Below are 15,799 nucleotides of genomic sequence, written 5' to 3'. Positions count from 1 at the left end.
TCATGTGCAGCCATGTGAAAAAGAAAGTAAACTTGTCCATAGTCTGATTCTTATTGGGGTAGATAAACAGAAACGCATGATATATTACACCATGTCATTATTTATTGCACGAAAACTAAGCCCAAATGCAGAAGAAGGGCATGACAGGTTAAAAAAAAGTCTGTAGTTTGTAGAACCACGTTTCGTAGCTTGGTTCTGCTAATCTAGTGCACTTGATTGACTGATCATCAGCCAGTGTGAGCATCTCTAAAGAAGCAGAAGTTTTGTCAGTTTGCTGGTTCGGAGCATTCAGGTGTGTGTTAACTCAATGCCAAGGAGGAAAGACATCAGCAGTGATATTAGAGTTGCTGCACATCAATCTGGGAAAAACCAAAGAGCTACATCTCAGACTCTACAGGCCTCAGTTAGCATGTTAAATGTTAAAGTTCATGGCAATACAGTTAGAAACAGACTGAAACAGTATAGCTTGTTTGGAAATTATACCAAGAGAAAACCTCTTCTCTCGAAAAAGAACTTCTGGAACGATGTCCTTTGGACAGATGAGACCATAGTGGAGATGTTTGGTCATAATGCACCGCAGCACGTTTGGAGAAAACTAAACACAGCCTATCAGCACAAATACCAACCGTTAAAAGCAGTGGTGGAGAGCTGATGATTTGGGCTTGTTCCGCAGCCACGGGACCTGGAAACCTTGCAGTTATTGAGTCCACCGTGAACTCCTCTGTATACCAAAGTTCTGGAGTTAAATGTGAGGCCTTCTGTCCGCCAGCTTAAACCAGGCTGAAATGGGATCATACAACAGTTATTGCTGCTGAAGGTGGTTCTACAAGCTGTTGGATCATGGAGCGCGCGTCGTTTTTGACACACTGCTTCTACATTTTTGACATTTTTTGTTGAGTAACACAGTGTAATATGTCATCTGAGGTTGTGTTTACCTCATTTTAAGACCTTTTCTTTCTTTTTTTTTACTATGTCCTAATCTGTAAAACTTCGCTGTGGTTTCTTTATTACTTGACTTTGGTTCTTATTAACGTTCAGCAGTGTTTAAGAGACCCTCCTTCTGTATGCCATCCCACACAGTTGAATCGTGACCTTGCAGGTCTTTGTCTGATCAGACTCAGTATTTTCTCTTTTATATTCATGCAAGGCCAGCCTCCACTCTGTTGTAGGTGAATGGATAAAAGAGTAAACAGAGGGGCCTCTTGGGGGTTATGTTATGTGAGGTCAGTGCTTTCTGCCTCCCTTTTAAATGTGACTTTCTTTGCAAAAAGAAAAGCATCCCGGGCTAAAACTGCTTTCTGCATCCACCCGCGAGTACCGTTACCTCCATAAAGAACAAGTTCCCTCTCTTATTGATTACGCCTGACAGCCCAAGCAGTGTATGATGGATCTTTTGAGGAATGCGTGAGTGCGACTGTGCTGTGTTCATGGGTGACCTCCTCTGTGCTGCAGGGTCCCGGTGGAGCTGAAGAGGCGGCGCATCCTGATCCCATCCAGTCCCAGCAACCCGGGGTCCATCACAGCTTCGTCCAGGAACATTTCCAGGCCCAATACAAGTGAGTTTGTTCTAGAAACGCACAACGCTCACATCTGCTTGAAGTTAAATAATACAGTAGCAACAAAGGATCAGCGGGGCTCTTAAGTCTCGGTGGCTATTAAGACTGCACAGTGGTTTCCCGGGATGCTGGCCACTATCATGTGATTATGTGATGATGTAAGAAGTGACTGTTCATTAAACACCTCCCACTGACTTTTTATTGTCCAAATGTGTAACCAGGAACAGAGGGTCTGACATGGGTTGCTTTTTTGCCCTTTTGAAGACTTTAACAGTCATTTTTTAAACAACACGGAGACTGGATCTTTTTCTGTGCAATGAGGAAAAAAGCCAAAAAATACTGAGTTGGAAAATCCACACATGCCATACCATGACTCTATTTGTCTTGTGAGTTGTGTTTACTGTACAATAGCTGCACTGTTGTGTTGTCAGTGGTCTAAATGTCAGGTTGCCCTGCAACAGAAAGGTCACTGTTGAATAACCACCGCACACACACACAAGCCCAAGCTCACAGTGTGTGGAAAATGACTCAAATGTACACGGCTCCTGTGGCACACACAGCATCTATAGACTGAAGTGCTATTAATGTTTCATAGGACACATAGAAGAGCGGGATTCTTTAACAAAAAGAAATCTGAGCCAGAAGAAAGGGGAAGTTTAACACCCGCCGGTAATTACCGAGAAGACAAGAGCAGTAATTCTGAAAAACTGCCCTGATTCTCTAACCTCTGCGGCTGTTGGGGGAATAAGAAATCCCTTTATTACGAGAACTTTTTTAGAGTGCTTCCCTTTTGTGCTAAAATAATGGCCTATTAGCTGTGACAGTGGTCAAGTACAGCCCCGAATTAAAAGAAGTTAGGATGGATACAAATACTAAAGTGGACAAAAATCCCAATAATTCTTACATTTACTTTGACTGCAGCCAACATGCACTGAAAAGGTCTTTGCATTCGTTGATATGTCTTTGAATTTTGCCTTTTTGCAACAACCTTTGTAATGTTGTCATTCTTTCTCTCAACAATTAGAAGGTGTTCTGCAGAGCAGTGAAGTGTTTCGGGTGCTATTTTGTCCCATTCTTAGAGCAGAAGTGTGCAACAGTAGGGGGTTGTAATTTAAAAATTCATCACACTTTCTCTGTTGGTGACAGTTCAGGCCTGCAGTCGGGCCAGTCCCTGGCTTATATCTTCTTCTTCTCCTCCTTCAGCCATGCCTTTGTAGTGCTTTGTGTTGTTGCAAAATGCACAGAAAAGATGTCTTGAAAGCAGCGTATGCTGCTCTAAAATCATCAATGCTGTCATTACAGAGGCGTAAATGAGCTTTGCCAAGGGCACTGACAACAGCTCATGCCATCACAGAGCCTGGCTTTAGGACTTGTTGCTGATATTAGCCTTAATTTGAATACTGATTGCTCTGACCTCAATACATTTTTCATAATGTCTGTCTGTGGCTTCCAGTTAGCTAAACTTTTGGATCCAATCCCTTTTCATTTGTATCATCCTATCACATAGGTTGTACATCTTAGCTTCAGTCTGATCAGTTTGTATTTCATTCGCAAAAATCAGCTCCTCCTTCTGTATTCCGCCCCTGATGCTGATGTAATTCCCTGTCTCTGTGAGGATTTGATCAATAAGCCTTTCAACAAACTGACCAATTATCGAGATGCCAGATTCCACACCAGGATCTTACCTAATTAAAATCTCACAGTCCTTCCAGACCGAGCAGCTGATCTCTTATTTGTCTGCGCTCTCTTCCATCTGCTAATTCCCCGGAAAAATGACGGCTTTGTGTGACTACCAGTAATACATCTGTCTGAGCGCATCTCTTAATTGCTACCCTCACTGTCAAATGTTTCAGCTGTGACACGCTGGGTGTGTCTGCACAGGAAGCAGCAGTCTTAGCAGCCTCGCAGGCAAAATCTGTTCCTGTCTCCCACTCGAGTGCTGTCCCAGCCAAGGAGAGTGGGTGAGCTGGTACAGAGACTGTATCTGTTTAATACACGACCGGGTAGGCTTTGCACAAACTTTACAAAGGTGCTCTAGCATATAGTGTACAGTCTGAGGCTGTTTCAACAATGGAGAAATTGCAGACAACATGCATCACAAGGCGGAGGTTGGAAGTGGATACGAATGTTTGTTTTCACTGGAATAACTTTAAACAAATACTTCTTGACGACTGTCCCCCTTTGTCTCTAAAGGAACTACATCCTAAGGCTCCACTACTGCCTGGGTAACACTTTTCAGAGCAGCGTCCGCTGTGATACAACATGTAGAGTTGACAGACCGGAGAATGATTCTTGTAATAGTCTGGTTTGTCACTATACAATCATCACGGTGATTATACACGTTGAAACATGTTAAATTACTGTCCAAACACATCGAGTTGCTTTATTTTGATTTATGGTACTTGTCATCGCATTATGGATCTGATCAAAATGTTTTTTTTTTTATTCCACAAAATCGAAATTCTTTCTGTTCATTACTGATTTATTAACTCATTCCTAACACCCCTTCTCACAACAAATTTGATTATTACAAGATGGAGATGTTTCACTGTGTGAGTGACTCACCGTAGTCGTAGTTTGTGGAGACTGCAATAAAAATGTCTGTCTCTCAGCGTTCGCTGCATTAAAGCCGAGTGACAGGCAGCCGAGCGGTTCACATTACAGACATGGGGCAGTTTCTGTGGGAGTGCAGCTTGTCTTACTCTGACGCCACTGCGAGGCTACTCTCCTCAGATCAATTAAAGTGTGGGGTGGTTGTTTGGGTCAGATTTAGTTTTTATTAAATGCCATCTTTTGCAAGGTAGGATGGAGTAGTGTGTTTCCCAGCCCAGTAATTGGTCTTTGTATTATGTCCACGTACCACATTAAGGTATTGAATTAAAGTCTATTTATTCCCACAACAGAGGATGGCTTCAATGCCGAATAGAATAAATGTATTGCCAATTTGAGACTCTTTGCTTTTCATTGTTTTGGGAAGAAAAATCAATTATTAGATTAGATTAGGTTTACCGAGCCGTTTCCAGTGAAGTCGGTGTGCTGTTCAAAGGGTAAATAAAGAGAATGCAGGAGGTGCTGAATTTGCACCTCCCATAAGAAAACATTTTATTCACAATAGAATGTAGACAACATCGAATGTGAAGAGAGGTCTTAGTAAGTCATGAAAGCTGTTGTGGCGGCAGCTCGCCTCAGAAAAGTTGGAATTTGGGCAACGAAAGGCTGGAAAAGTAAGTGGTGCCAAACAGAACTGTAGAAGTGTGCTGCATTCAGTTAGGTTCATTAGGAACAGGTCAGTAACGGGATTGGGTAGAAAAAGAGCACCTTAAGGAGGAAAAGTCTCCCGGAGGTGAAGGCGGGAAGCTGTTCATGTACAAAAATTAAATAAATTGCATCTTGAGATTGTGAAGCAATTTCAGAATAATATTCTTCAACTATTCCATCATCTACAGAATATAATATCATCAAGATATTTAGAGAGTCTGGAGAGCAGACTCCGTGTGCCAGGGTTAGCCTGAAAATCTATGCTGGATGCTCATGATTTCTGGGCCCTGAGATGGCACTGCATCCAAAACAGACATGGTTCTGTCACCAAAATCACTGCACGGGCTCAGCAACGCTTCCAGAAATCATTGTCTGCGAACGCATTTCACTGTGGCATCCACTTCTAAATGCAGGTTAAAGCCCTGCCACGCAAAGAAGAAGCCGCATGTGAACATGAGCCAGAAACGCCGCCGTTTCAGCTCTTTTAACCCTCTTGGGTCTGAGCCGTAACGACGTCATAGACCTCAGAGGGTTAAAACGGACTGAAGCCAAACAGAAAACGATCCTGTGGTCAGAGAAAAATTTAAATTCTTTTTGGAAGTAATGGACACTGCATCCTCCGGACCAAAGAGGAGAGGGACCATGCGGCTTGTGACCAGCACTCTGTTTGAAAGCCTGCATCTCTGATGCCGTCAATGCTGAGAGGTTAGACGCAGGTTTTAGGGCCACATCCAGACAAAATGTGTTTTTTTTCAGATCTTACAGCTGCCATCAAATAGTAAAATGTCTCACTTTCAACATTTAATGTTTTGTTATGTTCTACTGTGAATAAAAGGTTGGTTAATAAGATTTGCAAATGATTGTATTCCTTTTTCTGTTCTTTTTTTTTTTGTTTAACACTATACGGTATTCCAACTTTTCTGGGACGGCGGTTCTATATAAAAACACCCGATAGATGCAAGTAGGTGATACCTTTCACTGAAAAGTTCAAAGCTCTCGCCGCGTGTTGTAGTGCAAAACATGGAGCCCCCAGTCTCTCCAGCGTGGGTGCCTCTCAGACAGAAGTGATACATTCCTCTCAACCTTAGCACGCTTCCTCCATTAAAGCATCACCAGAATATCACCTCTTCCTCTTCTGTTTTTTTCTTTTATCTCAGAGCAGCACCGGCACATCTATGTTTTAGTGGAGTCTGAGTGTGATTTGTATGCATGACATGCAGTTACCCCCACTGTTTCCTGGCGAGAATAAGACATCCGTAGGGTAGCCATTCTGCTCTGCCAAGAGGGAGAGATCTACTAAGAGCCCGTGTCAGCTGGGCTTGCTTGAATGGAGCTTTATTTACTCCCCGCTTTGCTCCCCCAGTTGGTCTGTCAGGTGCCCCCCTATGAAGAAAACACATTTCAACAGATCGAGCCCTTACTTTCCCATGGTCAGGCCTCAGTGTAACGGTCTTAAAGGTTCATCACACACCAGTTTAGGGAGTCGTATGTGGCTTAAACAACAAATGGAAGAAGAAAAGAAAGGGAAGTAGGGACAGAATCTGGAGTTTTTTTTATGACACATTTATGTAATTAATCATTTGAATTGTATTTTCAAGCTGATTTCCAAATCATACAAACTTGAATTCGTGTTGTATGGAATTTTGCTGCGATATTTCCCAATGAGGGAGGATGTGATTAAAACCCTGACTCAAAGTGTGCATAATTTTTAGGCAGCGTCATTAACTCCGGTAAATGAAGCCAAAACAGAGACCTCTGAAGTAGCTTTAACAACAGAAATAGGTGGCAAGTGTTCAGAGACATTTCCAATTTAAGGAGAACTGAAACATGAAGCACCACTGAACCGATGCCAAATAGAGGTGCTTTGGGCACATGAAATTAAAGCGGCTATCGATAGAGCAGATGGATGAACCTATGACCACAGGACACCACTTCTGGTCAGGAGGAAGGAGGCTGCTAATGGATGGGCGTCATTCAAGATGAGTCCAGGCCTTTTCAGGATGACTGAAAATCGGCTCCTAGACCTGCTTCCCAAACCTACTTTTGTCGAGCTGCGGTGCCGGGAAGAAGTTCACAAAATCCTGGGAGAAAAGGATCTCGATGCCCCAAAGGTGACCGAACACTGACCTTCTTAAACATGAGATTTACAGCGAGGGAAGACAATACACCTCTTTGAGCAGCGTTTTCGGGGCTGCGGTTGCTGCTTCAGCGAAAATTGATCACGAACCACAGGAAACTTGACAGACTCGTGGCATTTTTGGGGCGGGGGTGGGAGGATTTGCCACTGGGCATAAAATAGTTTTCCAGTTGTTGTATTAAAATGAGAATAAACAAATGAGCTGGAAATGTGTTTTTCTTTTCGTGTATTACAATAAGAAAAGTCATGTCTCTAAGAAAGGATGGAGCGCTCCACCCTCTTGTAATTGGGGTGTATATTTCAGATTCATCCAGACTACGCTGAACCAGAAAATACAATTCACCCTGTAGTTTCAACTGCTGTATAATCTGCAAACATCCATTATGGTGAAGGCTTTCAGTCCTGGCAGAAGAGCAACATTACTGGGAGTCTGTTTGTACCTGAGCAGACATTCCAGCAGCAAAATCCCTCACATTTACCCAGTTACGCAATCGCTTTCAGGTTTTAACGCCAACCCCCGCAAACCGAAGCTCTACGGAATCTTTTCGCTCCTTTTCCTACAAAATAAGTTTTCCAGCTGTTTTGAACTTCAAGCTTCTGAGCCAAGGTGTCATCCAACAGCTTTTAGATGGAAGCCTTGGAGGTTCAACTCGGTTAGTTAACTGCTGTTAACTAAGATCAATGTACATCAGAACCCCTGATGGTCCTGTTGTTGACTTGGATACATCAGGTCCTCACCTTACTTTTCGATTAATATTTGAATTGTCTTTACCTTTGTATTAATTAGATTTTTTTTTACTAAATAGGCAGGAAAAGATCTGTAGCACCGTAATTCAGTTTTAAGTAAAGAATCTCTTCTTTAGGTTCTCTTACAGTGTCTTATCCAGGAAATTCTACACAGATTAGCCCAAAATACTGGACAAAAGATTGAGTTTAGAGGCAGGACAGTTTACAAAAGCGTTTCCAGCAATCTGCCCCAGTGGGCCCTCTGACTCATTGTTCAGACAATTAGCTCAGCGGAGTAAGTTATTTCTTCCAGTGAAATTGAGAGGGATTAATTGAAAGAAGCTTAATGGTGAACAAAAGGCACCTAACGGAAAACTGCTGGACCAGAAAAGTCACTGCTGTGTGCTTTCATTAATTTCTGTGCATTCAGATGAAAAAGGAACAAAGACCATCACTACGGAAAGTTCTCTACTTTATTTTTTACTGAAAGTGACGCAACAAGACGGAAACCTCTCCAGTGGGTTTGCCTGTACAGCACCGTTCAGCCCAGGGGGGGCTGCTTGTACTAATTCTACCCCCATCCTGTGCCTCTCATATTCTCACCAGTTGCATCACTCGTCCTTTCCTTTCTCACAATCAGATCAAGGTTCCTGAATGGAACGCTGTGTTCGTTTTTACTGTGCTGTCCACTTGTGTAACGAGATTAAGCCGTCTGCTCTCCCTGCCGAACTTAATCGGTGGGACTTTGAGATTTATTTGCAAGTCTGTGTCAAGTCAGCACAGCTTTTAATGTGGCCGTGTTCTCTCCTTTCCTCAGATCTTCCCTGACATGCCCCCACTGCCTGAAACAGAGCAACACCTTTGACCCTTTCCTCTGCATCTCACTCCCCATTCCTCTTCGCCAGACCAGGTGAGCTCTGCTGTGTACCGTTGGCTGAAATCATGCTTCTGCTCAGGGAGAAGTGCACAACTGCTCAGATTAATTCTTGTATCCTGAAAGGAATTCGTGCTGCGAAGCTTGTGTGACGTAAATTTGGTCACGCTCACCAGCTGGCGAGGGTCCTCCGGTTCCCTCTGCTGCCGAAATATTTGTAACCGCGCGAGCTCCCGCATGCACATGCACCTGCACCTGCACCCATCTCAGACACAAATGCACAAATTCCCTTTTAAACAGGAGGCTCATTAAGGTTTCTTCTGAATTAGCTGAAAAATATAGGCTTTCAGCAGTAAATTATTTCAATACTCTTTCAGTTGGTCTGTCAAATCCAGCCTAAGACGTAGCTTGCTAAGCAAACTATTCAGCCTTCCTATTTGCCAGTCAATCAGGGTTTTTTCCCAGTAGCTGTTGCGTGAAACACTTATAAGTAGACAGAAGTCCAAACGCTCTCCGTTTGGAGAATCAGAAGGTTTTCCTGACAGGCAAGCTAGAGCTTCTCGAATTAACTTTTTTGCCATCGACAACAACTGATGCTTTTAAAAAATGTCTTTGCAGTTTAAGCGAATGCTGTGTTGTGGATTTCTACATTACGTCGTCCACTGAACACATACTGGGTCTGTGTAACACTGTCCATGCAACCTGACCTGTGTTACTATGCGGAGGTTCTGTGGTTAAGAGAGAGCGGTGACACACCAAACAACGTTCTAAATAGCTTCCGCTTGAGGTTTTGAGTTATTTAAGATCACAAAAAAAAACGTTTTTGTCTTATAGCCTTCTCATAAGTAGCTTTTAGGTCAATTCACCCTTCAGGAAACTATCTGCCTCTCCAAACTGAGAACTATCTGACCACTGTCTGCTGGAGGCAAGACACCGATTATTCATAAGTGCTACACACACAAGGACTCATCGCCTCGTCACTGAAAATAGGGATGCAGTTACAGAACAGGTTACAGTCGGTAGGAAGACAAGTCTTTTTTGAGCTAAAGAGGCTGTTTTTTGGTTGTTTTTTTAAATAAAAATCTGGCTTTCACCTAAAGCCAACATGCTTACGCTGTTGGTGGCTGCTCTTACTGCGATCCTGGGAGGTAAGAAGATTGCTTTCCTACAACTCGCCTCTGCTCACGCCCTGTCCTGTGGAATTGAGCTCGCTTCTTGTTTTGTGAGAAATAGGAATTGGAAAAACTTCTCTCGACACACACTAGCGTAGCGTAGAGGCCTGGAACGAAACTCAGCCACCGTGGCTCTACCCAAAGCCATCGCAATCAACACCAGCTCGCTGTTTAACACGGTGCCTATTCTCTCGTTAAATCTTTTCACCAAGCAATGTGTGAAACTAACGCCTACATCACAACCCATCTTATAGATTATGTGCTAGACTCTGCCGTTATTATGGCACTTTTTTTTGTATATATAAACTGAACAAACAAGAAATATGGTGTTGATTTGTGAGCTTTAAAGTGGCCTGTTGGGGGATTCTATTAGTTCAGGGTCCCCCTGATCCCAGCATTTGTACAATACAAGAGTATTCTTAGTCTTTTCATCTCGGCTTCAAAGCAAAAACCAGCATGTGTATTCCCTATAGAATCTATAGAATTGTAGCTTTTATCTGATTGGTGGATATTTTTAGGCTTAAATGCACTTAACCACTTAAACTGTATGGTAAAGCTTAGATACTGTTGGTGACTGACCAGAAGAGGGTTTTTTTTAGGAAGGGGTAATTTCCTTTGTCCTTTTAAGCTCTCATTCTTTTAAAAAGTTCATAAAAGCTCCGCCAGCATTCCTTCTAATTTAGGAAATTGTTTTTAAGAGCTTCATTCTGACAGCGTGCCAGATTGAAAGCCCTCATTTCTTTGTCATGTGCGGCAGTTAGGGTGACAGAATATACATCTGAAGGACTATATATATATTCCCCTGTGTGAAAAGTTCAGTTCACTTACACTGAGATCATATCTGTAAGCCACAAACACATACTGCTTGTTACCAAACCAACATTTGCTCAGCTTGGCAGCCAAAAACCCTGGACGCCGTGCACTGGCAGTCATGTGCTCTTTTCATTTTGGACGATATTGCTTACACCATACATAAAAAATAAGTACATCCAGTGGAAACTTTGACTTTTTCGACATGAAGTAATTATAATAAAGGTGGTACACTCAAACAAATGACTCATAGAATTTATATTTTCTCGTTTTAAAATGCATAAAATCAGAATCTGGGGCTTCAGATTAGGTGCTTTCTTATTGAGTAACGGGTAAGATCTTATTTAAACCTCTGACACCAATAATCTGTTTTTCTTAATGCTTTTCCAAGTGTGTGGTGTCAATCCAAGAGCTTAACATCTCCCCAAGGCTTGGCTCGAGCTACATTGTACTCACTTTAAGCTCAATAGTTATTGAAAACAGAGCCCTACCTCTCGTGTTGCCCCATTCTTGTCCGATATTGGATTCTAGCCGCTCAACAGTCTCGGGTCTGTGCGGCATTTTATGTTCACGACTCCAAATATCACACACACACACACATATGTAGATCTGGTACACATTCTGTTAAATTAGTTTCAAGTGGCATCACCTTTGCTGTCGATCAGAGTTAAAATTTCCAGATTTGGATCGACACCCTTCTCGTTATCTTCAGAGACGCTTCAGATCGACTTTGTTTTCGTGGAATTAAAAGGTAAAAACCATCGGTTACCTCACTCCTTCCACATCTCAGGCCAGTTCAGCTTTCACCGGGCTCTCGTGTCTCTGCGCACTTGGGTCCAGGTCCTCCTTGTAAATTCTGATCACACTTTTCATCAAAAACTCACGCAGCTTTCATTTAGACTCAGTTTATCTGCTTCATATCCCGTTCTGTTATGTGATTAATCCACGTACCTGCTTTCATTTTAGGGGCTGTAAGTATTTTGTTTATTTGTTTCCTAGTTCTAGTCGTCTATATCTTTTATGAGGAGTGCGCTATAAATTGCAGGGGGGGGGGTGTTTTTATGTAGTCATCCAACCCCACCACTCGCATTCAGTGCAAATTAGAACACAGATACCTTTCTATATGAATCTATATGTTCTTTTCTTTAATCTTTCCAGTTTGTATTGTAATCAGCTAGAAGTAAATGACACCGATCCTTACATCTATATGATATCTTCACCCTCTCCATTTATTGTACAAACCCCCCCCCCAGCGTGGTGTTATTCAGAGGCGCCATTTTGTCCAAGCACCCTATTCTTGTCAGTGCTGCCTTTGGAGAGGTCAAACCCAGGTGCTTCCTATTTTTAAAAATGCAATAGCGACTCTATTATTTCGCACACATAAAACTAAGTCATAATGATTTATTATTGATGCTAAAAATGCGTTGATTTATTGATGAAAGTCTTCTTTTGTCCCTTCTTTGCTGTAGAAGAGGCTACAGTAGAAAGAAGCTGCTCCGTGTCGCTGACTGTGTGTTTGTGTGTGGCAGACCGTTGTGTGTGACGCTGGTGTTCAGCACCAAAGGACAGAGGTATCTGCGGGTCGGGCTTGCCGTGCCTCTCTTTGGTTCTGTGGCCTGCTTGAGGAGGATGGTGGCTGACGAGGGGAAGCTTTCCCCAGATCAGGTAACATATTGAAGGATTAAACGCTCAGAAGGCCGTTGGTTGAATTTAATCTCGGCCTCTGGATCTGAGATCAAAGAGAAGTCAGCATTTGGAGTCAAAGTTTACTCTTTCTGCTTTGTGTGATTTACTAAGTAGTGTTTGTTTGTGTATATTTGTTGATCTCCAGGTGATCCTGACAGAGGTTTACTCCACAGGGTTCCAGCGCTCCTTCTTTGACGAAGACGATCTCACGAGCATAGCAGAGAATGATGTAATGTACGCCTTCCAGGCTCCACCGCTGTACATCAGAGGAGGCTCTGCTCGGATCTCAGGTATGACTGAGGCCCCAAAGTCACTTCTCAATCTTCATTTATATGCAAAGCATTTTATTTTTAGGCGCGATTTAGTATCACAACTGTGTTTTTAATGCCACGTGAATCATTTCTGCCTGGCTTTGATGTAGAAGTACACACAGATCTGTACGCAAACAAACCCCATTTTATCCATTTAGTTTGCTTAATGAAACCCCGGGGGAGTGCACCTTCCTACAGAGGGTCCTCAGGGAGCACATTAAAAAGTATATAACTGCGCAAAGAGCTCTGTGAATTACACCCCCCCCACCCCGCCCGTGCCGGTTGTGCCATCAGATTTATGTCTTCATATTTTCTCAGCTAGTGATGTAAAATGTTGGTTCAGAAGTACCTCGGTGCATAGCGTCCCCTGATTTCTTCCCTGCCCCCCCGTGATACGTGATTATTTGGTGTGAAGTGAGAGCGGCGAGCCCCGGCCCTCCATCTGCGCCCACGCGGCATGCGTCCGGGGCACCTGTGTGTCGGCACAGGGAAACAAACGGGTTGTGGAGACTGCTGGTGAAACACAGCGTTTAGTCAAAATTGCACCGATAAAAGTAGAAGATGCCTCTGTGTCGACTTGAATTCTAGAAACGTGCGTTTCGTCGAATTATGATCCGGCTCAGTCAGAAGTTGCATGCGAGACATGCTCGATTAACATTAACTCGTAAAATATGTTGCAAAGCTGCATAATCACCTGATTTGATACTAAGACCCTTAATCAGTTACCCATAAATACTTAAAGGAAACTTTAAAGTTGAGTCTTGTGATTTGTGTATGTGGCAGATTAACCAATCCTCATCAGGTCCTGCTACATACTAAATGTAAACCTTTTATGTGCGTTAGTTATGTTAAAGAAAGGTTATGATCGTGGATCGTATGTCCTTGGGCGCTGAATTAAGTCATATGAGATGTCAAGTCGTGAGTCTGTAGCCAGAGCAGCTCCCTGCGAGGCACAGCCTGATACATTTATTGTGCAGCTCGAGAAAAGGGACCCGTTTTATTGTGCTGCGCTGTATTTCTTTATGGTCACTTTCTCTGTCACACACATTCAATTTGTTGTCAAGGTTGTTGGAGACGACACGAGGTAAAGACTTGTTGTGACTGGGAAAAAAAGTGATGTACCCTTGGATTAAGCCAAAGGCAAACCAATGATGGCGTGATCTTTCCCTCTGTGCTGCAGTCTTCTAATTAATCTCTTACATCATCACCCCCCCCTCCACCCCCTTGCATATATAATCTTCCCTCTGTGCACCTAAGTCATCTTTTCATTCTCTTTCCTTAAACCTCTGTCTCATAAAACCTTGTTGGATCGTTGCATTATTAGTTGCCCATTATCGCTTTTTTTTTTTGGGGTGGGGGCGGGGCTTTTGGTCTTGATTTATTTAACGCCGTAGTTCTTCAGAATACTTTCAGCGAGTCAAATTGGAAACCTGATCCTATCCATAAAGCAATACTTTATGCACAGTAGAACATAGAAAATGTATGAGATGTTGAACGTGAGACATTTCATCCAGTTTCATTAAATTTGAGGGCAGCAACACGTCTCGAAAGTTTTTCCTCACTCTCCCAACCTTTCTTAGAGTTGTCGTTATAAAAGGCCTCCTCTGAAGGAGACACTTGAGTTAACCCATTATATCAGCGAGCTCTCTGAACATATTGCAGAATTCTGCAGGGGACAGAAGTGAAGCCACAAATGATGTCCTTTTTACTGCCCTCAGCTGCCCTCGGAGAGTGTCATGTTGTCAACATGCTTCTTTTTTATAGAAGTCAGGTCGTTAGAGCTGGGCTTTATGGACAGAAATGATGTTGTGGTCATTTTAGACAGAATGGCGCTCAACGTTAGAATTTTCTACAAATATTTTCTATAATTGGGTTACCCTTTTTGGAAACTGTAGTAACAAAAATGTCACTTCATTTGAAAAAAACTCTGCTTTGATAAGAGACATCTGTGCGAATGAAGGCACAAGAACAAAATGACTGGTGTATCTATGGCAACGGAGAAAGGTAATTATGAAGGAGCTCTACGAAAGTGTGTAAAACAACGTAGATTTCAGACTTCACGAGCTGTGCCCTCTTCATCTTTCTGTGAAGGTTTTGTCAGACGGCTAAACGCCTCGGATGCGTACAGAAAAGCAGCCCGCTGCGGCTACGTGTTCTAAAGCATTTCCAGACTGTCGTTCTGCTCTAAAAGCGCAGCATCGTCTGACAAAATCACCATTCGAGTGACTGTAAGAGAGTCCAGTGAAATCAGCTCAGACTTACAGGTGCGATGATCTCCTGCTGAGAAAGTCAGAGGCTGCATTTATTGATTTATTTCTTTTTTTTTTACATTTCCATTTTTCTATTTTCCAGTACTGTGTGCTGTTCTCCACTGCTCTGCACAGCTTTATCCACCTCAACAACTGGCAGAATGGACGCAGCCAGTACAATGGGAGAAGCTAGTTGAGTGGCGACAGGCATTGCCTCTATGTCGTCTGCTGTCATTGTTGCTCTTTTTATGTTGTTCGGTGCAGTAAATTTTTCTTTCAAGGAGAAAAAAACAATCACCCTTTCACCAACTCAGGTCATTTGTAGTTTGATTTTCAAATGGCGACCTGCCCAGGGTGTGTACCCTGCCTCTCGCCCAGAGGCAGTTGGGATAGGCTCCAGAACACCCCCGCGCGACCTTGAATTGAATTAAATGGGTATATAAAATGGATTTTTTTCATTGACTGCCCACTGTGTTTTCCAAGCTGTGTGTTTGAGGGTTCAAGATGAGCAGTTGGCAGAGAGACATATATGCATGAAATGTGTTTTTTCTTTTTTTTTTTAAGCAATGAAGGGACCCGTATGTCATCGTGCGCTGATTAGCTTCGATTTATTCAGATTTAATTTGAATCAAGGAGATGTATAATGAAGATATATGATGACATGTGCTTGAATGACACCACTGGAGCGCTGAATGCTTTCCTACACACCTGCATAGGAGATCTGTGGATGTGGGAAAATCTTCTGTAAGAATTTATTTTATTCAAAAAAGAGGTGATGGACTGCCTTACTCAAAGAATGACGTTCTCATATCTTTCAATTTATTGAAGTTGAACTGGTTTTTCAGCCAGGGATACAGGTTAGACATGTTAAATAGGCAGCCCTGTGCACAGTACTGAGAGACACTTTGAAAATATCATCATTTGTCTCCCTTCTGTAGAATGCCATCACAAAACATCACTTTTGGTTCATTATTGCAAAAATAGTGCCTGCTTTTATGCAATAAGGAAGCAAAAACCATC

At 42.7% G+C, this 15,799-nt stretch overlaps 1 protein-coding gene across 2 annotated transcripts in view; it reads left to right on the top strand.

Moving 5' to 3' along the window:
- The window catches only part of usp43b (ubiquitin specific peptidase 43b), a 58,344-nt gene that overhangs the window by 21,157 nt on the left and 21,388 nt on the right, over window positions 1-15,799 (top strand). For both annotated transcript variants that reach the window (XM_072368932.1, XM_072368931.1), the window contains exons 3-6: window positions 1,453-1,556; window positions 8,495-8,587; window positions 12,063-12,198; window positions 12,365-12,509. In XM_072368932.1, coding sequence (XP_072225033.1) covers window positions 1,453-1,556; window positions 8,495-8,587; window positions 12,063-12,198; window positions 12,365-12,509 — 478 coding nt within the window. The remainder of the gene's footprint in view (window positions 1-1,452; window positions 1,557-8,494; window positions 8,588-12,062; window positions 12,199-12,364; window positions 12,510-15,799) is intronic.

This window comes from Leuresthes tenuis, unplaced genomic scaffold (assembly GCF_036924035.1).
Source record: "Leuresthes tenuis unplaced genomic scaffold, fLeuTen1.0.hap1 SCAF_17, whole genome shotgun sequence".
In the NCBI taxonomy this organism is placed as follows: Eukaryota; Metazoa; Chordata; class Actinopteri; order Atheriniformes; family Atherinopsidae; genus Leuresthes; species Leuresthes tenuis.
The sequence above is the reverse complement of the archived record's forward strand: the minus strand, read 5'-3'. Positions and strand labels throughout refer to the sequence as shown.